Raw genomic sequence first — 22,635 nt, 5'->3', positions numbered from 1 at the left:
TGGTCAATGTCATCATAGAAGGATCCAAGCGGCCAGGTGGACGGTAAATAATGAGAAAGGATATGGCGTGTGGAGACGTAAAGATTTTGTACAAGTCTTCGAAGGAGGGTTAGACTTTAGAGGTGTTGGACAGGGAATAGATAGGAACCTGGGGTGATAAAGTAGACCAATGCCGCCACCTCGTCCGGTGGTGCGGGGGACGTGGGTGAAGGAAGAAGAGGAGGAAGTGAGAGATGCAGGAACTGGAGTATTGTGGGAGAGGGATCCATGTTTCAGTGATGCAGAGGAAGTGGAGGTTTAGGCGTAGAAATAGGTCCAGGACAGCAGCGGTCTTGTTACATAGAGATCTGGCATTCCATAGGGCAAGGTCAATTACGTTGGAAGTGTCAACGATTTGGGGATAGATGAGGTTGTGGTGTCGAGTTGGGGCTGTTGGGCGGTGGACCATGTGGGTGTTGGGGGTGAAGGACTGCTGAGTGTGGATAGGGTAATGGAGATTAAACACAGTACCTTGAGGGAAGGACAGGCAGTAGGACGGAGTATGGTGGTGGAGAACGGAGGGAGCTGGCGGGTAGGCTACTGCATGCCTGTGAGCCCTTTTAGGTGCAGAAATGCAGTGGATAGTTAAGTAGCTGTTTGCTTAACTTCACTGTGGCTGCGCCTGGAATTGGGTCTGGCAAGCCGTGCGGTGGGGCTGGTGAGGCTAGTGGGTTTGGCAGCTAACTGTCAGGCTTTGTCAAATGATAGGGAGCTGCTCCTGATGGTGGTAGGGGAGAAGGGCGTAGGTGGAGTGGGGAACAGGGTTGAGGAGGCAGTTAGGGAGGAGCTAGAAGCTCTTTGGTCAGGTGAAGTAAGGGCCTGGATTGGAGTGGCCCAGTTCTGATAGGTGGAGCAAGGACCTGTGTTGGGGTGGCAAAGGACAGTTAGGGAGGAGCTGGAGATACTCTCTGGTTGCTGGATGGTAACTCAGTACCTCTTGAGTCTTCACAGGAGTAGAGTGTTACCAAGATATGGGCCACATATGTGAAATGGGCCACCTATGTGGGGTGGCTAAATGCCAGGCTACTGTCTAGTTTTCCTCGTTTCCTCTATGCTTCCTGCACCAGTGGAAAGCAGTGCAAGGGGAACTTTAATTTTAGTAGCCCCGGCTGCATATGGTGTGTGGACTGAGGGCCAGATGAGGAAAGTGATCTTCAGGGTGATGGAGCCCACTCATCACCGGCGGGGGCCGATGGAGCCCTTGTCACAGAGCAGGGCACATGCACTCTTGGTCCAGCCAACACACAACAATCGCCTTGTCACTGGGATTGCAGCAGAAATAAGGTGGACACAAGGGCACTCTGCATGCAGCTATCTTCAGGTGCAGCAGAGGGCCTTCAGTTTCCTTTGGCACACAAGGGTACAGGGTAAGTGGCAGAGCAGTCATTATAATTGTTCTTTTCTAACGCGCTCAGTACAGAAGAGGTTGCAAAGCGCGAGACCGTGATTCGAACCTGTGTTGCTGTGCGTTGTCTTGCTTCCAAGACAAACGCGTTGCCCCTGAGCTATCCTACCGGTATATCCGGGGTCTTCCCAAGGCAGGTAATGACTGGAAGCTCAAAGTAATCCAAAAAGGAGCGTACACCAAGCAAGAAGTAAAACCGTTTATTACAGCTGGACAAGCACAAATCAAGCAGCACAGTGGAATAGAACTGGGTAATGGGAGCTGTGAAGTACCCCCGCCCCCTGGGGCCAAGCATTTGAGACATTTACATGTTATTTGCACATTGAGAAATGGTTGCGAACATTGTTGCAAAATATTAAAATCCTACAAAGCTGATTGGTGGGGCTGCACCAGTCCCCTATAGCCAGACATAAGTTAATCATAAATGATTGGAGCAAACAACCTTGATTGCTCTGTTTATTACCACTCATGTAACGTACCTGCACACCCTGCATCAGAAATTACTTTTTATTAGCAATACGTAATCCTGCTGACCTCTGGAACTTTATTAATCTGCCATTGGTCAGCACACATGAGAAACACGAGGCACTCTGAGCTGGTGGGAAGGGATGCATTCACACGGCATCCGGCCAATAAGGTGCCTCGCGGGCTTCAGCGAGGACACAAAACACTGTTGCATTTTAGGGACACTAAAACTCATCTGCTGATTGGTTCCCTCCTGTCTCGTCCACACCCCCCACATTCTCCTTCCCAGGCCCATCTGCCAAGGGGCAGTTTGAAACCGCTGGCCACACTGTGAATTTGCCTTTCAGAGCCTGTACCTATGCTTTTCATTGCCTGGCTTGCTGACCTTGTATGTATCTACCGAGCCCCTTTCACAGTGACTGCCGTCTCCTGGGAACAGCCAGCTTGCAACATTTCTCCAGCACACAGCTGTTGCGAGGTACTTGTGAAATTCATGTCTGCCCGCTATGCAGGGCCTGTCAGCGTAAAACCCAAGTGGTTTACTTACCTGTGGCTTTTCGCCCCATTTTGGCTGGCGTGTTGGTTGGCATTACATGATACTACCACGTCTAACCCCTAAGTCCCCTAGTCCCCATGTGCGTCCCCTTTAGCGCCCACACCCCTGTCTTACCCCTAGACTTCTCAGAACTGTGCGTGCGCACTCGGCACATATACCACACATCGCAGCTGTCAACAATGTCCCTTCCACATCTAGGGATACCCCGTCCCGGCTCCCATCATTCCCGCAGCTGGTGGGTGCACCCCCTGGGCAGCGCTGAGTTTGCACCTTCACCACATTGGCAGAGACCAGGGTACAGGCTTTCATCTCCCTATTGCCATACAGATAGCAAATAGCAAAGGGAATGATACTCTGGGCGAACCAAAACATATGTGAAAAAATAATAACACGGTCACAAGTAAATATATCTCGGACTTCACTAAATAAATCAGCATATATTAACCAATGCCACTGTGGGCCTCAGCCTGTGGGACGTTAAACATACATAAGGGGAGCTGCTGAATTTAAAATGTGTAATACAACACATGCTTAGAAAACAATCATAACATATATTTCATGTCACCAATTTGTAGGAAATCAAAAAAACACCAAAACATACAAAAAGGCATTGAAGAAAACCTTAAAAACAATACAGCGGCCCAAACTAAAACTATGGATTTGTTTCCTTGAGTTGAGCCTGTACACATTCAGGCCTCTGGACATTCAAGCTTTGCTGCTGTGCTGGAATGAAGCCACGTAGAAATCCAACTAGTTTCGGCTGTGCCCACTGTATGCAGCCGCCTTCGTCAGGGTCATTTTAAAGATAGTGCCTATATAAAGTAACATGTAACAACATAAGAATATGATATAATCACCACATTAAAAACAACAGCAGCTCGCACTGTAATGTGTCTCGAGCACACATGCTTCCCATGGCTGACAACACAATATAACCTCACTATTCATATGATTAAACATAGACACCTCTCGAATATCAGCCTCCCTCCGTCGGGTTCCCTATGGCTTTTCACAAAAAGCACTTTCACCTGCTGCATTCACAGTTCTTTTTTTAATCAACTTTATTTATTTCGGTTACAGTGTTACCTATGCATTACATGTGTTATTGTGACTCCCTTTACAGTAATATGCATGCGGCTTGACCATTACCGCCTCCCAGTGGTCCCTCCTCTGTCACCTCTTTAGTCTGTGGTGCTTTGATGGGTTGGAGACCCGCCAGGGTTTTGGGGGCCCAGAAAGTACGATAGCAGGTGGGATTGAAATGTTAATGCCGGGAATCAGGAGTGATAGTCCAATACTGGGGCCCAGCAGTCGGTGAAGCTGTGGAGAGACCCCTCCTTAGCCGCTGTGATCTTCTCCGCCACCAGGATCTCCCAAGCTTTTATCCACTAGAGGGCCAGAAGAGGACCCTCCTGAGCTTTCCACTTCCGTGCCACTGTGATTTTAGCTGCTAGCAGTAGGTGTGTGAGCAGTTTGGCAGATCGTCCTGTTTTGGGATAGCAGTCTGGGCTCGGGTGATGTCTGCCGCGATCCGCAGGACCTCCGTCCAGAAGGTCTATGCTGTCGGGCATCACCACCACATGTGAAAAAAGGATCCTCGCTCGCCGCAGCGTCTCCAGCAGCTCGGGTCTATGTCAGCGTTGCAATGGTGCAGGCAAACTGGGCAGTAATACCAGCGGTGAAGGAGCTTTAGGGTGCATTCCTTGTTTGTAACGCATCTGGATGTCGAGTTGATCCTGGACCATATCTCCACCCATGTCTGGTCTTCTATGGGGTGTACCAGGTACGCCTCCCACCCAGACATGTATGGCGGTCTAACTTTTAGCATGTCCTCCTGGAGGAGGCGGTACAGTTTGGTGATCCGACCCCAGCCTGTGACTTCCCCTATCGCCTGTTCAAGAGGGTGGGGGTCGCGGGTGGCTCCCCGACGGACTGTGGGCTGCGAGAATCAGTGGCAAAGTTGGACATATGCAAACCTCTCTCTTTCCGTCAGCTGAAAGTGGACTTTGAATTGCTCGAAGCTGAGCGGGTTGTTGGCCTCGTAGAGTTGGGAGAGGGATCGGAGGCCTCCTGTGGTCCATCGGCTGAAGTGAGCTGCCTCCATTCCTGGCCTGAAGTCAGGGTTTCAGATGACCGGGGAAAGCGGGCTCAGGCCCTGGGCACCTTCCTCCTCCTCGAGGGTCGCTTTGGTAGACGATAGCATCTGTGGTCCGTGGCTCCGGTGAGGCCTTGGGATATGTAGCAGGGAATGTAGTTGTGGCTGGCATCTGGATTGCTCAATGAGGGACCATTTTGGGGGGGCATCTAGATATCTAGACTCGCCCAAGCCGCAGCGCTCGCTAGTTGGGCCGCCAGGAAATAGTTCATCAGGTTGGGGAGCCCAAAGCCACCCCATTTTGCGGCCCCAGTCATGACCCTCATAGGTATTCTGGTTCTGTGTCCCCTCCACACAAATTTCGCCAACTTCCTCTGTGGTTGTTCCAAGGCCTGTTTTGGGGGGCGGGGTGCAAGAGCGGAGAACAGGTACAGCAGTCTAGGGAGGAGGTTAATTTTGCATGCTGTGACCCGTCCCAGTGGAGAAATCTCTTGGTTGTCGCATCGTTGGAGGTCCTCCTCCAGTTCCTTAAGCAGCCGGGGGAAATTAGCAATGAGAGCTGTTTCGGGTCTGCTGTGAGGCGTATTCCAAGGTAGGCCGTTGAGGAGGAGCTCCATGTTAGCGGGCAGAGTGCCTTGAGGTTGGCTACAAGGGGAGCGCCCAAGTTGACGCTCAGTGCCTCTGATTTGGAGTAGTTCACCTGGAATCCAGCCACTCTTTGGAATGCCTCCAGCTCAGTTAGGGTAGCTGGCAAGGAGGATTGACAGTTGGTGATGGAGATCATCACGTCGTCGGCGTACAGGGAGATCTTGAATCGTTCGCCGTTTATTTCTAGCCCAGTGATGTGGTCGTTGGCTTGTGTCCTTTGGACGAATGGTTCCATGACCAGAGCAGAGATGAGCGGGGAGAGCGGACAGCCTTGTCTCGTCCCGCATGAGAGCTGGATCGGGGACAAGTTCTTCTGATTCAGCCGGAGGATGTTCTCTTTGTAGTTTGCTAACACCCTTTTCTGGAATATCGGGCCAAACCGGAACGCCTCCACGGTGAGGCGCATGAAGTTCCAGTCCACCCTGTCAAATGCTTTGGTGGTGTCCAGAGTTAAGACCGCCAGGCCCCGTCGTTCTTGGGTCACGACTTGGATGAGATTGAGCGCTCGGCGGATGTTGTCCATGGTGCTTCTCCCTCTGATAAACCCTGCCTGGTCCTGATCTATGATAGTTGGAAGGATTTGCGCCAACCTGTTCGCCAGTACCTTTGAGTTTTCATTAGCGTCCACATTGAGCAGAGATATCGGCCTATACGAAGAGCACTCCTTAGGGTCCTTGCCGGGTTTCAATAGCATGATTATGGTAGACTCTTGCATATAGAGCGCGATAGTGCCGTGTTCCGGAGAGAGTTAAATAGCTCTGTCATTGGGGGCAGCAACATGGGGTGAAAGAGTTTGTAGAATTTTGGTGGAAAGGGGTCTGGGCCTGGGGCCCTTGGTTTAAGATTTTTGAGTATTTCTTCTACCTCTTAGGTTGTAATTGGGGCGTCAAGGGCAGCTCTGTCCGCTTCTGAGATGTGTTGTAGCCGGGCGTGTGCTATATATTGTTCCTGGATGGCCTGTGGGTGGGGGGGCTGAGGTCAGGGTGTCAGCTAGATGGGCTGCCGCCACCCATAGTTTTGCCCCTTCTCCATACAGGGTTCTACCTTTCGGGTCCTTCAGTGCGGTAATGTGGTTCCGTCGGCGGGTTTTGGCTAGTTTGCTCACCAGATATTTATTAGCTTCATTGCCATTCACGTAGTAGCTCTGTTTGGTCCGGAGCAGGGTCTGGGCTAAGTCCTCGGCATAGTGAGCTCCCAGCTTCGTGCAAGCTAGCCTAAACATTTTGTCCGCTTTGGGAGACCGCTTCTATTTAGGGTCGCTTCTGCTTTCACCATTTCCTTCTCTAGCTGGTTACTGTTTATGGTTCGCCTCCTCGTATATGCGGCAGCCTGAGCTATCAGTTCCCCTCTGATTACAGCCTTCATGGCTTCCCATCTCGTTGCTGTAGAGGAGAGGTCGGGGGTTTTCCTTAAAGTAATTGCTGATCGCCTTGGCTATGGCATCACACACCGCCATATGATGCAGCATTGGTTCATATAGACACCATCTGCCTCTTTCCGAAGGATCAAAGACCCTTGCGGTGAGGACAATTGGGGCATGGTCCGACAGCACCCTTGTGCTGATTTCCACATCATCCGTGAACTGCAGGAGCTGCGGGCTAGCTAGAATCAGGTCTATTCGGGATGAGGAGCGGTGGACGTGGGAGAAGAAAGAGTATTCTGCGGTATCCGGGTGAAGGACCCTCCAGGTGTCTACTACGCCTAGTGTTTTGAACAGGTGGCAGAGGCCCAGAGCCAACCTAAAGTCCCTGGTGGATAGGGCGCCTGTCCTGTCCAGTGAGGGGTTGGGCACCCCATTGAAGTCCCCGCCCAGGACCACCTGTCCTTCGAGGAATGGGAGGAGAGTGGATTCCAGGGTTGTGTAGAAGGCCGCCTGGCTGGTGTATGGTGCGTAGACTGCGATCAGCATGTGGAGTTGACCATAGAGATCCCCTTGATTGCTACGAATCTGCCATCTGGGCTACGCAGGGTCTCCTTCTCTTTAAAGGGAATGCCTTTCGCTAGCAGAATTGCTGTGCCCCCTTTCTTGCTGGGGCCAGAGGCCAGGTATTGTGTTGGGAATGGTCAGCACCATAGTCCGGGGAAGTCCTCTTCTAAGAGGTGGGTCTCCTGTAGGAATCCCACCGAGGCCTGAAGGTCCTGCAGGCGTCAAAGGATGGACTTACGTTACGTCACAGTCCCGACATTCAGTGAGATGTAGCAGAGTTTGGTTTGTGCTGGAGGAGAGGTCAGCGGGGTGCCATTAGGATTCAGGTGGGTGGTGGTGGGGGTAATCCTGTGCTCAGGGGAGTCCACCGGTAGGCTGGTGTCGGCCCGACTCAGCTGCAACTGAGTTTTAACTTTGTCCAACTCAGGGTTAACCAGACCCCAGTAACCAAGGGGGCTGGGGAAGGTCCAAACCCAACGAGGAGAAAGAAAGGAACAGAAATTTATCAAACTGGCCCAAACGGGCCTGAGGCTGAAGTGACGGTCCATCCACTCGGCTGGGGCATTGCGTGGGACGCCCGGGTGCCAAGAGTGCAGGTTCCAGCCTGGAGTGCTGATGGTCGGTTACTGATCGTATGCAGCGGGAGTTTTCCCTCCTTTTGGAACTTTCATCCAGCGGCTATGCTGAGGCTTCAGTGTTGAGCTGCGTGGTTTATCCCTCGGGGAGGTAGTTGTATCTTGATCATAGTTGTTCGCTCCCCATAATGCTGCCTGGCTCCTCCAGATCATGAATTACCCTTGTTTGGCCCTCAAGTGTGAACTGAAGCGAGGCAGGGTAGAGCCAACGATATTTGATTTCCGCTCCTACAGAAAGGTTGTTAGAGGCCGAAGGGCTCTCGGCCATTGGACTGTGGGGGCGGCTATGTCCTCGAACAGCTGTATGGCGGCTCCCTGATATGTCAGGTTGCCTTGTGAGCGGCTCGCTGTGATGATCTCCTGTTTCATAGAGAAAAAATGTACTTACTTCAGGGCTAGCCGCCGATGGGTTATTCCTGTGGCCTCGCAGTCTATGAGTGCGATCAAGCAGAATTAGTGACTTATCGCAGTCCAGGAGGAGAGTCTGGAAGAGATCTCCGATGTAGGCAGGGAGGGCTTGGTCCGGGATCGAGGCGGGAACCCCTTTGATAAGGATGTTGTTTCTGCGGTCCTGTTTTCCAGGTCCTCCTATTTGCGCTCCATAGTTTCCGCGTTGTCCTCCAGCGTATGGATTTTCTATCGCAGTTCTGCACTCTGCACCGTGTGTTCCAGGACTTGATCTTCTGTGTCCCTGACCCTATGTTCCACCTCATCAACGTGATTGTCCAGCGCATCTATCTTGGTTGTAACCTCTGCCAATCAGTTGCGGAATTCCATTTTGATGTCGGAGAGGAGGCCCTGAATATCGTCTTTTGGAGCCCATTGTCCTTGGGCCCTTGTGGGCGAGGAAGGCTGGGTCGGGGGGACAGTGGGGTCCGGTTGTTTAGATTTCTCCTTCAAGTGGAGTAAGTTGGCTATATCTGCTGACTTCGGGCCCTTCTGCTTAGACATCTTGGTGTCTGGGTCGCCGTCCGCACGGATGAGTGGTATCCGCAGGCTGTTGTTGAAGGGGGGGGCAGTTTCGGGTGTGAGCCCTTTTTCGCCCCAGCTGGGTGCGAGGATCTTCTCAGGGTGTCCTGGGGGAGGCCCTGCCTTGACAATGCCGCCTGTCATGTCACCGCTGGTAGGGGTTCCTGGCCAGTTCCGCAGATCTCTACAGGCTAGTGTTTGCTGAGGTTTACTGCAGTGGTTGGGATATTTACCACTGCTTTGCCAATTTCGTTTGGGCTGCTGGTCGCCTGCTGTTCTCCATGCTTCCCTTTTAATGCAGGGGGACCGCCCAGTTGGATCCTTCAGTGTTGCCTTTAGTGGCGGAGGTCCGCAGGCTTCAGACGTGTGGTCGGGGTAGTGAGATAGGGCTGGCGCCGTGTCCCTGTAGCCCTCCGATAGTGTGTAGGCATCCCATTGGGTCCACGGGGACTGGGGTGGATGGGCCCAGAGGGGGGCATTAAATGGGGCAAGTGGAGACCAAGGAGAGCTGCCCTGAGCCTCCCCAGGCCGATGTCAGGGTCTGCGGGCCTGTCACAGGCCAGAAGGCGTAGTGCTGGTCTGGCGATGGGAAGGCCCCCAACTGGTGCTGGCCCAGTGTTGGTGGGCACGCGGGATGCAGGCCTCCTTTCCCTCCTCAGGGTCCCAGGGCTAGCATGGTGGGTCGACCGGGGGGATCGTGCTGGTGGAAGGGCTGACACTGCATACGGTCCCGTGGCCAAAGTCAGGGCAGAGTGTTGTTGGGGCTGATAGCGGGTGGTTGGGGACACCTCTGCAGCTTCCCGCCGCTTCAGAACTCAGGCGCAGCAGGGGTGCATGCTATTGCACCGGCTCCTTGCCTGGGGTCGTCTGCTGTGGCAGGGGGCAGGCGACGGGGCGTCCCCTCCACTGATGCTGTGCCGTGAGGGGGAGGCAGTGCTGCCGCGGGCCGCCCGCTATGGTCAGGCTGAGGGTTTATGCAGAGCGGGCCCACGGTGTGAGGCAGGCAGGCCTGGGAGACCCCTCGCAGTGTTCATCGGCCCAACATCCACGGGCGGGAGGGAATCCACTGTCCCACCAGTCGGGCTCGGGGGGGCCGGCGCTGAGCCCTGGCACCGCTCTCCACCAGGTGCTGATTCCCCTCTCTACCGCTGGTCACAGGGACGAAAGAGGAGCTGTGGCTGCCTCGACTTCTTTATTCCATATGTCCTGGGACCCCGACCATCGGGGGTCCGTGCTGGTCTGGTCGGCTGGGCGGGGGGATTTAGTGTATGCCCGCAGGAACCGCCATCTTGGAGGTGGATATCGGCCCCGGGCTGGGCTCCTTGAGCCAGAGGGCTGGGGGGCTTCCCCGTTCCGATTTCGCCTCCCAGTCGAGCTGCAGACTCCCGAGGTACTCTGCCACACCTCACGCTTGCTCCATGCCCGCCTTCACAGTTCTTATGTCTTTTTAAACAATGCACTGTGGACATCCCTCCGTCGGGCTGACTCTTGTCAACTTGCATTTGTAATTGGTTATTTATAAGAGGTTTCTAAGTGCGGACCCGGGGATCGAGCCTGTGTTGCTCTGCGTCATCTTGCTTCCAAGGTGAGCACGTTGCCCCTGAGCTATCCTCCCAAAACATTACCCCAGGCTATCCTCCTGAACACACTGTTCTTTAGGGCATCATGCATCGCCCCTTCCTGTCGGCATTCCTCTGTAGGTTTCACTCTTGTCAATCACACCTTTGACTTTTCTCTCAAAGCGGGGATTTGTCTACCTTAGTTTTCCAATGGTTTGTCGGTCAAAGACTATTGACTGTACAGAAGATTTTGCTAGACACCTGTATGACCACTTTTTAGGGAGAATACTCTATTTAGGCTGAATTTCCTAACCTAGTGAGTCCCCCAGCAGTTTTGCTGGATTTCTGGAATTTGTTTTTTTCATTCTGCCAAGAGTGAGACTCTTTTCCTCCCACTCTTGGACATGAATGTGGTTGATTTCTTTGAATGTCAATGTGTTCTATGGGCTATGGGGTCTTTTACTCCATAGGACCTCATGTGTTTTGCTATGTGTGTTACACCGCACCCTCCATGCCGTAACACTGAGGTGTCCTAGAGGATCCCCACCATAGACTCCATACCCTGGGACTGACTACTGTCTCCCAGGGCATGTAAAGTCACCATTGGCTTTACTAGACCTAAATTTACTAACAGAACTAGTACAAACCATCCTATTGTGGACGTGCTGGTAGGGGTAATTCGATTACCCCTGGGTCTGTTGTTCGAGGGGGCACTGTCCCGTCCCCCTCGTTGAGTTTTGGCTGGTGGCAGTGGATACTACTTTTTATATTCGACCGCAAATATATTCCTATGGGATTCTTCCCATTGTTGGAGGCTAATACTTTTTTCACATTAGTCTCTAACATACCGCCAGTTTATTTGTCTTAAATAAATCCACCGGTTGGTATTTTCTGACAGAACTCGGTTTTTAAAATGGCGTATGTGTTCGCCTCTGTAACTCCGAACCAAAGGTTGAGCCCTTTGTTCCACTTTTGGCGGGCTTCTGCACAGAAGCCCTCCAGAGTGGTGCCATTCTGTCTGGGTACCACAGGGGGTGTGGGAGGGGGTTTAGGCACCCCGGACTGAGTTGCCTTGCCAACTTAGGTCGAACTCTTGTGTGATTGGCCCGAGTGGTGAGCCGCCCCGCTCACCACTTAGCATGTTTGATTGACAGCTAGGCTGAATGAATGGGGGTTTTCTCCATAAAAGCAGGGCTTTTGGGACTGGAACTTCAGAAGTCGCCACAGGACCTAAGAATCCGACGAGGGTAAAGCTGAGCCGACCTGCAACGACGACACCTCCTGTGGAGCCCTGCTGAACCGACTCACCACTTCCCAACGACAGAGGAGATCTCGCTGCTGGAGAGTCTTCTTCCCCTGACTGGTGGGAACAACCAGTCCCTTGCTTTTTCTTCGCTTCCAGGACGTCTAGTGGTCGAATTGCCCATGCTGAGCACCCCGGCAACTGGATTGCCACTAACCACTATACCGTGACCAAAAGGTGGTGCCTTGTGACTGAGAACTCCACGGCTGGTCTCTTCCATGGTGGTGCAACGATCTTCAACTTTCCTCGACGACGAGATCCTCTCATCTTCTGGCAAAGCCCCGACTTGCATCCACCATCAGGAACAACTGCCCCCGCAGGAGATGTCTCTTCACTTTCAAGGTACTGTGTCTGCATGGCTTCCCTTGTGACGGTTAGCGTGAGGTGTCTTAAATCCTTACCTTTCCATTGGGTCGCCTCCAGACCTTCTTAACTTTTTGTTCTAAAACTGGTCCAACCTTTCTGTGACATTTTGCTACAAAGACTTGAAGTGCATTTCCAATGTGATACTTTTGGGACATATAGCCTTGCCTCTCTCCGAGTGGGCCTGGCCTCTGAACTGTGTGATTTACAGTAGACCCTGCCTTGCTCGCCTTGCATTTGTTTCGTAAAAGTGTTAGTACTGAGTTGGTTTCATACCCTGCCCTTTTCTCTCCCTTTCTAACGAATACTAGAGTGCCATCTAGGTTAAAGCATTCACCTCTGTCTGCAAATAAGTGGTGCCGTTGAACCTAGACTTGTCGAAATATTGTTATGGGATTGATATATACTTATAGTAACTGTGATTGAAGTTGTTTGCCATATTAGTGCAAGTGTGTTTTCCATAGATGTGTTTTTAAATAAATAATTATATATCTTTACACCCAAGCTCTGATCCGTGTCTGCTTGTTCTACTGTGTAAATTGCCCTATCTTGTATACTCCAAATACGGCCTAACTCGTCTTGAGAGAAGTCTGACTGCTCAGCCACAGCTACCAGGTAAATCTGGGTGGTACAGACTGCTACCAATTGGGTTTACTGCTAACTCCTGTAGACTTAAACTTTTTGCAGTGGTCCCAGAGGGAACTGCACAGGTTTCTGCCAAACACTGGTATACAGCGGTGGGATTCGTATCGAGTATACAGTTTAGAGTGCTTTTCAACACTTTAGGATAACTAACCACAAAGCTTAGCACTAAAAAGCAACTTTCTAAAAACATGTCTACTATGGAAGTTTACAGTCAGGAGTCCTTGTCAGGAAAAAAACAGAGAGTTTGAGAGCTCTCTGTAGACAAGAGAATCTTTCTGTAAAAGGCAAGAAAATAGAACTGATAGCGAGATTGCTGGAAAACCAAAGTCTGGGCAACAGTTTTGGGTTGCCTGGAAATTGCGTTTCAGCCACATCACTATTTCCCGGCCTTTTAGGGAGAACAGGCTGAATGTGAATGAAAATGACCAGACGCTCGTGCTGCCACTGATTATGGTGCACTGCCACCAACCAGAACCAGTACAACTGTCTGCATCAAGGGAGGGTAGTGGCCAACTTGGCAATACTTCACATGTTTGGTGGCCATAAGAGTCTCCAAAGGGCCAAACACATATACAAGTTGCATATCCAGTGTAATCTGGATTGAATCCACTGGGGAAACCGGCCAGAGCACTGCATGGTACAAGCATAAAATGGAGGGGGCTCATAAATGTTTGCCAAATGTGGGCTTTCTTTCTTACAAGTCCCAGGTGGACTGTAATGGAGGCGACCATGGACTCTACAGTCTTAAGTGTTTCCGTCTGAGCTCTTACCTGCACTAGCCCATTGAGAAGAAGAATGGCTGGCGACTAGCTTTTACGAAGAACTGAGTTAGGAAGCCATAATTTTTAAGTTAATTCATTTTAGTACAAGACTTTTTAACAAGAATTGGTTAAATTGCTTATTTCCTGTGTTATTCGCCTGATAATCCAAGGGGTAAAGTCCAAGGAATTCATAGCCAAGTCTTTTCAATTGCTATTTTACATTGTTATCTCTATTGCCATTGTTCAGTCACTTGGTGAAACGTGTAACTTTGTTCTAAAAGTGTAACACTGTATTTTATGTAATGTTTTATTTAAATTGTATACATTGTGTAAGGTTTAATTAAAAACCATGAGCACAAATAAATGAATACACAAATGAATGAAATAATCAGAGAAGCCCAAAGCAGAGCATAAGTGAATATTGGATCTTGGCCGCCTACCTCTCGTCTGCTCAGCTGCGGGGTGATATCCTCTGCACTTGAGTCAGGATAGAACCTTCTGATGATTATCCACCTCGATGAGCTTGGGGCCTTTCACCTCCTTCTGCTTGGCTTCTGTAAGTTTAGCTTTTGCTCCCTCGATTGGAATCTTTTTCACTTTTCGGTTCTGCTTTTGTTCAGTAAAGAAACGCTCAGTCTTATTTCTTTCCAGAAAATTGTCGACGGTTTTTCCAACATGTTTGTTAATTTCACTGCTGATTCGATTGTTTGTGAAGCTTGTTAAGCGGCTTGAAAATAATTCAATGAATTCATCACTTAATAGTTGGGATATTGTTTCCAGCAAATCTGCTTTCATGATCTTCACATCTGGGAAATTGCGACGCCCGTCTTCCTTATAGTCTTTAGTGGTTGGGAGCTCATCGCATTTCTTAATCATAAACGGGAAGACTCTCTTTTCCATCATCTCTTTAGTTGGGGCGGCATTTACCAACTGCACAAACTCAGCTGTGCTCTTTCCGATCTCAACACTGAGCTTGATTCCTTTCTGGATAGCTCCCTTCACCTTGGCCTTCTCTAGAATTTGGAGGACACCGTCTTCCATAGCCTGGAGGTAAGTAAACAATTTGTTGACAGTGTCGTAATCATCAGTGACGTCAGTGACTGCACTCTGGCAAACATCTGCTATTACGCTATTCATGATCTTGCGGTGTGTTCCTCGAATCTGAAAGGTGTTTGGATTCTCGGTGAGTAGGGCCTCCTCAGGCACCCCATTGACGATTGCAAACTTTATCATTGCCTGGTTCAGAGCTTCATCCCCTTTCACAGATTGGGTTATCATTTCTTTGAAAGCCTTTTCAAACATGCTTCTGAAGACGGCCTGCAGCCCTTTGTCCATGCCATATTCTAGACCCTTGAGTGCGCCCTGCTTGGCGATCTCTTGACCAGCGTATTTTGCGGCCTGCACAAAGTTTTTCCTCACAGCAGAACTTGAGGCGAGGGCCTTGATGGATTTTGATAGAGACTCTTTGGTGACGGTGGACGCTGTGGATTTTGTTGTATTAGCAATTGTAGAAATTAAAGATTTTCCAGTTCGGATAATGTCATCTGCAACAGATGCAAAGGTCTTGGTTCCATTGATCAAACTCTTTGCCACTTTCACAGCGACTTCCGCCACTTTTTTTATGGTGCTAAATCCTGCCGTTAACAGGGCCAGCCCAATACTAATTGCTTTGGATATTGCCCATTCTGCCCAATCGAAGGTACCCTTTACCATCCCTTCTATGCCCGATATCATGTCAGATACTCCTTCGGATATAAGCCCCATTCCAAACTGACTGGCAGTCCCAAAGGTGAAAGCGCACACAAGAATACCTGCTAGGACCTGCAGTGCTCCAAGGATGAAGCAGATAAGAGCATCAATGCAGAACTCTGGCTTCTTTTCAACTTCAAATACAAAGGACAAGCCATAGTCGTAGAGCACAGTCAGCTCATCAGTGGTTATAGGGCCACGATCAGCTGATAGTGAGAAGACGGCTTGGTCCTTTGTGATGGCATTGCTCTTGCTTTTTTGCAGCTCTCTTAATTTTGCTACGGATTTATCAATGTAATCGATCCAGGATTTGAAGAGGCTCTTGCGGGTTTGCATTTGTTTTGCAAAGTTGGTTTCATCTCTGTTGTGAGGCTCGAACCTTGCTATGCAGGACATTTGGCAGGCCACTGTGGTGTTCGCCACCTCTGAAACATAAATATGGATTGTCTGCTTTGATTCCGTCAATAAATCAATGGCATTCTGCATGTAGTCCCCCTGTCCCAAATTAATTTTTATGTAAGCTTGATTGTAGAGAGAGACGGCACGGTACACTCGATCAGTGTTCTGTGCTTTATTCCAGAACGATAATGCACCATAATCCGACCCTTTGTTCTGAGTGTGAAGGTACATGCGATCCATTGCTTGCTTAATGAAGTCATAGAAGTTCTCTGATTCCCCCCTTAGGAGGCTCTCTGCTCTCTTCTGGATCACTCTGCTGAGGTCTTGCTTTAGTTGTTTGAGGTCTTTATGCTCCTCTATGTCTTTGTCATGAAGCGTGAGCCAAAGGGCCCAGGTCTCCTTCAGTGCATTCAATGCTGGGCGGTAGTCCAGCTTGGCCTGGGAGTAATCAAATGTGTCATCACTTGCGAGAAAGACAGAAGACAGGTAGATATCTCTTCTTTCAACCTTTCCGTAATTTCCATGAAAAAGATCCAGATGCTCACAAAATGTCCCAAAGAGTTCCTCTCGCATCTTTACTTCCAAGAGCTCATCGTCCTCCATGTCAGGGATGCGCTTCTTTTCATAGTCTGCCCTGAGTTGCCTCATCACCTCGATGGGTTGGGCTTGATATGATTGAGGCAGCTCTTGGTAGTTTAGTATCATCTGGACCATCCCAGGGTTCCCTTTACGAGATGTTCGGCCAAATATTTGCTTTTCCACTCTCATGTTCGTAGGGAAATGAGTGAGAATCACAAAGAGCCCCCCACTGTCATTCACATCTCTAGTGATTTTAACATCGGTGCCCCTTCCACCGAGGTTTGTAGCAATTATCACATCCCCGGCATCGAAGATTCTCGTTTCAATGTTGTGTTTATCACTTCTGGTGTACAAAGTTAATTTATCTGAGTTGGAAACAGCCTTTAGTTCTATTAACTCTTTTTGCAGCTTCTCAGCTGTTTTCACATCTTCACAGACAACTAAAGTGGCTTGACCTTTGACCCACTGATTTGGGCTGGTGTGCTCCTTCACACATTCGCAAATCTTTTTAATCCAAGCATCTTGCCCGCCTTCAACCTGGACAACAGGTAGCTCGGTCTTCTTGGTGTAGCGGTGAGTAGGCATGATATAGCAAGAGACTCTATAATGCTTTTTCAGGAACTCCACTTCTGCCTCATCCCCCAGGGTTCCTGAGACACCAAACATGCCAGTGCCTTTAGTGTATCTCTGAAGGAAATGGAAATTTGACATAAAGTTGGTGACATTCGATAACGGAGATATCGCCAATTGGTGCTTCATTTCTAGGAATTGCTGCAAGCCGTCTCCCCAGCGCTTGTTCTTCTCGAGCACACCGGTAGCTTTGAAGTCCACTGGGATGATGCAGTGATACTCATGGATGGGCGAGGTGGTCTTTACTTGGTTTTGTTCTGTGGCCGATTCTATCATGTACTCGCGATCCTTGACCATTCTTATTGCTCTCAGGGCATTTTCCACAAAGACCTTCATCCTGCTTTTGGTATACTCTTTCAGGTAGGCTGGCAGTAGGATGAAGTGCTCCTCATTATTACTTTGGCTTTCTGGTGGCTGATAGGCATCTGAGTACTTAATTCTTGATTCCAGTTCAGCAATGGCTCCTTCCACTAGTGCCTTTTCATGCATCACTTCGCAAGCGCGCCCATGTTCCTGGAGAAGAATGTGTACCTTCTCATGATCCAATACGGAGGTGTTGTTGGCTGTGGAATTGTTCTCGAAAGCAGATGCTTTACCATCCTTTACCTCATAACATTCAAACACAACTGCATCTTCTAGAACCTTCTGAAATATGGACAATAGATCTCTCTGCTGAGCAGGTCCCAGTTTATCCATGAGCTCTTTGATTTCAGAGTCCTTTGGTTCTTCCGTGCTCGGCTGTTCTGGTCTTCCTATGGTGGTTTCTATTTGTTTCACATCTTCTTCAGTGAAGAAGCCCAGCTGCAGTCCTGGCATCAGAATATCGAGGGGAGAAAAATGTTCAGATGTCTGTGGTCCCATCACAGCTGTTGTAGCAACTTTGTGGAAATACTGTGTTCCTGTTGCCCAGAGAATGTCTCCGGTTTTGGCCTCTTCGATGCATTGGCATGTACACACCTTGGCCCAGATAACAGCCAGAAGTTGTTCTAAGTGCCGAATCCCTGTGGCTGCATGTGAAAGAAACGTGACTTGTACACCACTGTCTAAGGTCATATAGTCTACTTCATCCACAATGGCTATATCGAAAGTCCTATCTCCGCGGGTTCTGACTTTTTCAAATTCCTGTCGTAGAATGTCTGCAGCAAAATTCCCAATCGTACCATAGACAATATCAGCTGTGTATGCTTCTTTAATGGTTTTATCCCTTTGTCTTGAGTCAGTGCATTCATCTAACGATGGAGGTGGAACAACACTACAAGACACATCGAACATCTTGTAGAGTTTGCTCCATTCCTCTTGATCTCGACGGGCAAGTACCGGGGAACTTGTTATAACATCCACTTTCTTTCCACGGATTGCATGGATGAGGGCGAGCATAGCCACAATAGAAGATTTGCCCTCACCAGTGAAGATCTCCAGAAGACAACCATTGCATTCAGAGTCTTTGGAAAGGAGAAGTGTCAACACAGATGCAAGTTGGGTCATGCGTGGGAAATAGCCTTCGATCTTCTCTCCCGACTCTTTTATAATAGTTGTGGTGTCCTGAACAGCCACACATAAGCCAATCACAATCTTAACAAGTGTCTCCATATCAGGATTTTCCAAGTCTATAGATCGGGTCATCTCTAAACCTTCTTGTTTCATTTTCTCATCCAGATCCAATGTTTCGTATACTGGTAGTCGAGCCCCAACTTCACTAAGGACTTGTTCCAGAATGGAGAGAACCTTTTCTTGATATCTGTTTGCTCTCATTTCTGCTAGGATGTTTTTTAAATCTTTGTCCTTCTCTTTCTTCACTTGTTGTTGGAGATGTTGAAGAGGATCAAGCTGCTTCAAGGAAGCAAGGGCAGTATTAATATCAACATGGTATGTCTGTACGCAATGGAGGATTTTCTCTACTTTGTCCTGAGGAACAGCTTCCTGTCGCACCTTCAGCACAAACACAATGGCCTGGATAGGGGTCCATATGCCACTGAATAATAGGAGACCAAGGCAGTCTTGAACGGTGCTAGTGAGTTCAGAAAAGACCATGTGGGAAAGTTTTCCCACTAATGTCTTGTTTGTCTTATAAAGTATGTCCAGTATTCGAATGAGACAGCTGGATTTTGCATCTATCTCGTCTTTGCACTTCAGCAGATTAATCATCTCCAACCCAACTCCATTCAGTGTTACTTGGACTGTTGCTTGAAGAAGACTCAGGTGCTCGGTCAGTGAGAGATTCTCATAATTGAAGGCCTTATCCAAACTTCCATGACTGCAGGTGGGTATGTCCTTGTCCAGGAAGTACTGAGCAATGAGATTCTGCTGCAGTGTTTGCATCCGAGCACCGATGTTTTGGGATGCCAAAGCTTCGTCTTCCTTCATGTTGGTCTCAAGTAGTAGGAGGTTAAACCTCTCCTCAACATCTTTTTCCTAAAATATAAAGAAGATGTGTGTTAAATATCTCAGTGCATTGAAATCAGAAATGACATACAAGTTAAGCACCTCCCAAGTGGATCTGAACGCTTTGCTGATCACTTGTGTGTTCCTGTAGGAAATCCCCTCAGACGCTCACACCAATCAAATACAACCCACTTGGGGAAAAAGGCCCAGCACACCTCTTGCAAGGATAACACGTTTTATTTCCACACAAAACGGAAAAAAGCGGCAAAAAAAGTCTGCTGCCACGGAATGTGTAGTACATTATAACTGTAAGCATCGTCACTGGTGACATCATATCATACAGTAGAAACTCGCTATGCTGATTGGAGAGATCCTACACATAGGTCACCTGCTCCATAGGGAACACCAGGCCATTGGTCTCAGCCTTGTCCATCCATCTTCGTCCACGTGGGTGATATTGCAGTCGTCACTGCTCAGCCAATGAACATTTAACAATTGTAATACTTTACTGGACTGTGTGTGCAAACTAAACAATGTGATTGGCAGACAGTGCACTCAATTTTGCTTTAATGTTGAGCACAGTTTCGATAATTTGCTTTTTATCAGGATGTATATCCTTTCTACGACCCTGTTGGTTTTGGGGTGGTAGATGGTGCACATCTGATGCCCAATGCCCAATAATGCCGAAATCTCTTTAAAAATGTAATTAAAGAAATGTGTACCGTTATCTGACCTTAATACATCTAGTTCATCGGAGGCAGCTGCTGCTGTAGGCGCCAGTGCTGCCTGGCGTTGTTCCAGTTCTAGGTTTATTCCTTTAACCTCTTACGAGGTACGCTGGCTGTTGGAGCTGCTCTGGCGGGCACTGTAGCCGTGGGTGCAGTTGCACTGTTAAGCGGTGTGGGTCTCCCGTTGTCCCTTCTACTGTGCAGCAACTGGGATACTTCTGTAAGTCCAGCGGGATGACCCCCCACAATGTCCGTCTCTATTTGTGTTACCACTGAATAGTGCTCCATGTGAGTATTGAGTGAAGGAGTGTCTCCCTGAGCCTTATCTTATGCCTTTCACTTCAGATGGGGAAGGGAACATCTGCCGAAAAAATCTGGGGAAGCTTTGTTACTTGATAAAGGCTCACTGACCCCTCAAAGACAGGTTTTGGGAAGCACTCCATTAATTAATACCCTGTTGATCACTTCCCCTGCTGTGGTTGGATCCTGGCTGCCTGATGCCCCGACAGCTTTGCCTAATTCGACTCCTCTGGCTCCTTTGGGGGGGTCGTATCACTGAGGTTCAGACTCTAAGCCAACACAGGAGGCAAAGGGTACGACAAAAGCTGCAAATGGAGAGGGACAATCTGTCCTCTGATGCAGACGATACTACCTTGCTGAACAATGGAGGTAATTGATCGACTGTGGCAAATTGGACAACCGAAGGGGATATTAATATTGGGGAACCTCTACCATCTATAGGGGATTCCTGTCCGTCCCCATTGCTCATATTACCTCTCTTGGATCTGGATGGCTCCAGGCTTAAATCCGAGTCCCAAGCCCTTTTGGACTTGAAAACTTCCCTGGGGCTAACAGCTCAGCCCAACTTGGATACAGACTCCCAGACTACTCCAGATAAATGTGATCTGGTTAAAGCTAACATTATGGAAGATTTGACCTTGTGTACAAACTTTTCAGACTTTTGCTTATGGGTGGATTGCCTGGACAACTGTGTTGGGAATTACCACCTTATTAAAATGGATAACTCATCCCAAACTGAATCTCTAACTCCTTTAAGGTTGCAGCAACTTTCTGGGTCTGGTTTGGTAAATATCTGCACGCAGTCGGCTTCTTTATTGAATAGCTCATTGCAGCAATCTCTCCGCTTTGTAAATACTTGTGCCCAGTCAGTTCCCCTATTGGAGAAAATAGACAGTTCTCCCCTAACTTCCCAGCATATTTGTGAGGAGGTTGGTAATCCACTCTCGGAAGGAAATGATGAGCCCAGTTCCCTCTATCCTGTACCTTTGGTGGACATCGTTAAGCCTAAACCAGGCCCTATTGGGGCAGGTCGCCCTGGAACTCGATGTTTGCTGTCATCTATCCCAGAACACATTCAAGTTAGGAAAGCACAATTACCAGCTCCCAAGGAAAAACTACTATGTGACTTTGTTAGTGATGAAAGAAATGTTGTCATCACTAATATAGAGAAACTGAATGGGTATGAGCCTAGAGATGCATTAAGGAACAAAGTCCTGGCCTGGCTCCATCAGGGAACTGGGCCAGGAGAAGTCCGGAGCTCAGATTTGAAATTGGTTCGAAGATTACAGTTAGACGAATGGTGTAATCAGAATAACAGGGAATGCTGGTGGGATGTGGAACCAGTAAACCCCCCCTCTATTTGAGTAGCTGTAAATACCTCCCCAAAGGCCTATCGAATTTGAAACTTGTAGTATAATGGCATGGATAAGTAATGTCCCTATTTCACGAGACTAAGGTTGTTGACTTAGATGATTCTGTAAAAAAGAATGTTTGATTTTCCTTGCTTTGATGGTGTTATTTTTATGTTTCATGTTGTATGTTGTGTTTTGTAGTCCTTCAATGCTTACAGGCTTCAGTGCTATATAAATATACAAATAAATAAATACATTGCACGTACCCCATCAAGGGCAAACCTCTTGCACCAAAAATGTTGCAGCGCACTTAGCGTCTGTGTGTGCACAAGGTCCCGCCTTCACCCATCGCGAGAAGGGACACACAGTCACAATGAGGTACTGAGACCCATTACACCTTTCGCCTATGACCGCATAATCAATATGAGTTTACGGAATGGCCAGTAGGGAGGGGCAGGGTGCCTCTAATTGTTCTTTATGTGAGGCCTGTATTGTAGGTTTGGCACGTGGTGCAATGCATGACCATATTTGCCAAATTCTCCTGCAGGTACGGAACGAACCAGTCTTCCTGAATTTCCGCTGCTATTTGTTGTTTGGAGATGTATGCCGGGGTGCAGCCGGTCGAATGCTACTAGTAACAACTCATGAGGCATTACCTCCTTTCCTGATATCTCCTGCCACCACAAGAGGTCTGTTCAGGACTTGTTGCACCCTCTTTTAATTCGGAGCTCTTTCTCTTCATGCAGTGCCCGTCCCTGTATTTCAATCAACTAGGCAATTGATAGGCCATTGTATGGTGTGGGTAACTGTTCTGTGGTAGGCGTTAACACAGGATACTCTGCTACTTGTGGCACTGGGAGATATGCTATGGTTTTCGCTGCTGTGTCCGCAGCGGCGTTACCGAGTGAGACCTTTTCTGGGTTGTTAGTGTGGGCAGCGCATTTGACAACCGCCACTATGGGTGGCTGGTAAAGGGCGTGGATGAGCTTATCCAGCAAAGCAGTGTGTTGCACAGTAGATCCGTCAGCCCTCCTAAATCCCCTTCTCTTCCACTGTGCAAGTCCAGCATGTACTGTGGTGGTAGCATATGCTGAATCAGAGTAGATAGTCACGTGACACCCTTGGGATGCTTGAAGCACCTCAATA

The 22,635-nt window shown here is 48.9% G+C and overlaps 1 protein-coding gene across 2 annotated transcripts in view; it reads right to left on the bottom strand.

Moving 5' to 3' along the window:
• Positions 1 to 1,629: 1,629 nt before the first annotated feature.
• Positions 1,630 to 22,635, bottom strand: part of LOC138511160 (uncharacterized) — a 267,800-nt gene continuing 246,794 nt past the window's right edge. For both annotated transcript variants that reach the window (XM_069626663.1, XM_069626664.1), the window contains exons 5-6: positions 13,811 to 19,139; positions 1,630 to 3,277 (exon numbers count right to left, since the gene is read on the bottom strand). In XM_069626663.1, the coding sequence (XP_069482764.1) occupies positions 13,854 to 19,139 (5,286 nt within the window). In that variant the 3' untranslated portion in view covers positions 1,630 to 3,277; positions 13,811 to 13,853. The remainder of the gene's footprint in view (positions 3,278 to 13,810; positions 19,140 to 22,635) is intronic.

Source organism: Ambystoma mexicanum, chromosome 6p, assembly GCF_040938575.1.
Source record: "Ambystoma mexicanum isolate Mex_15411 chromosome 6p, UKY_AmexF1_1, whole genome shotgun sequence".
NCBI classification, from domain to species: domain Eukaryota; kingdom Metazoa; phylum Chordata; class Amphibia; order Caudata; family Ambystomatidae; genus Ambystoma; species Ambystoma mexicanum.
Note: the sequence above shows the minus strand (reverse complement) of the source record. Positions and strands in the feature narration are given on the sequence as shown.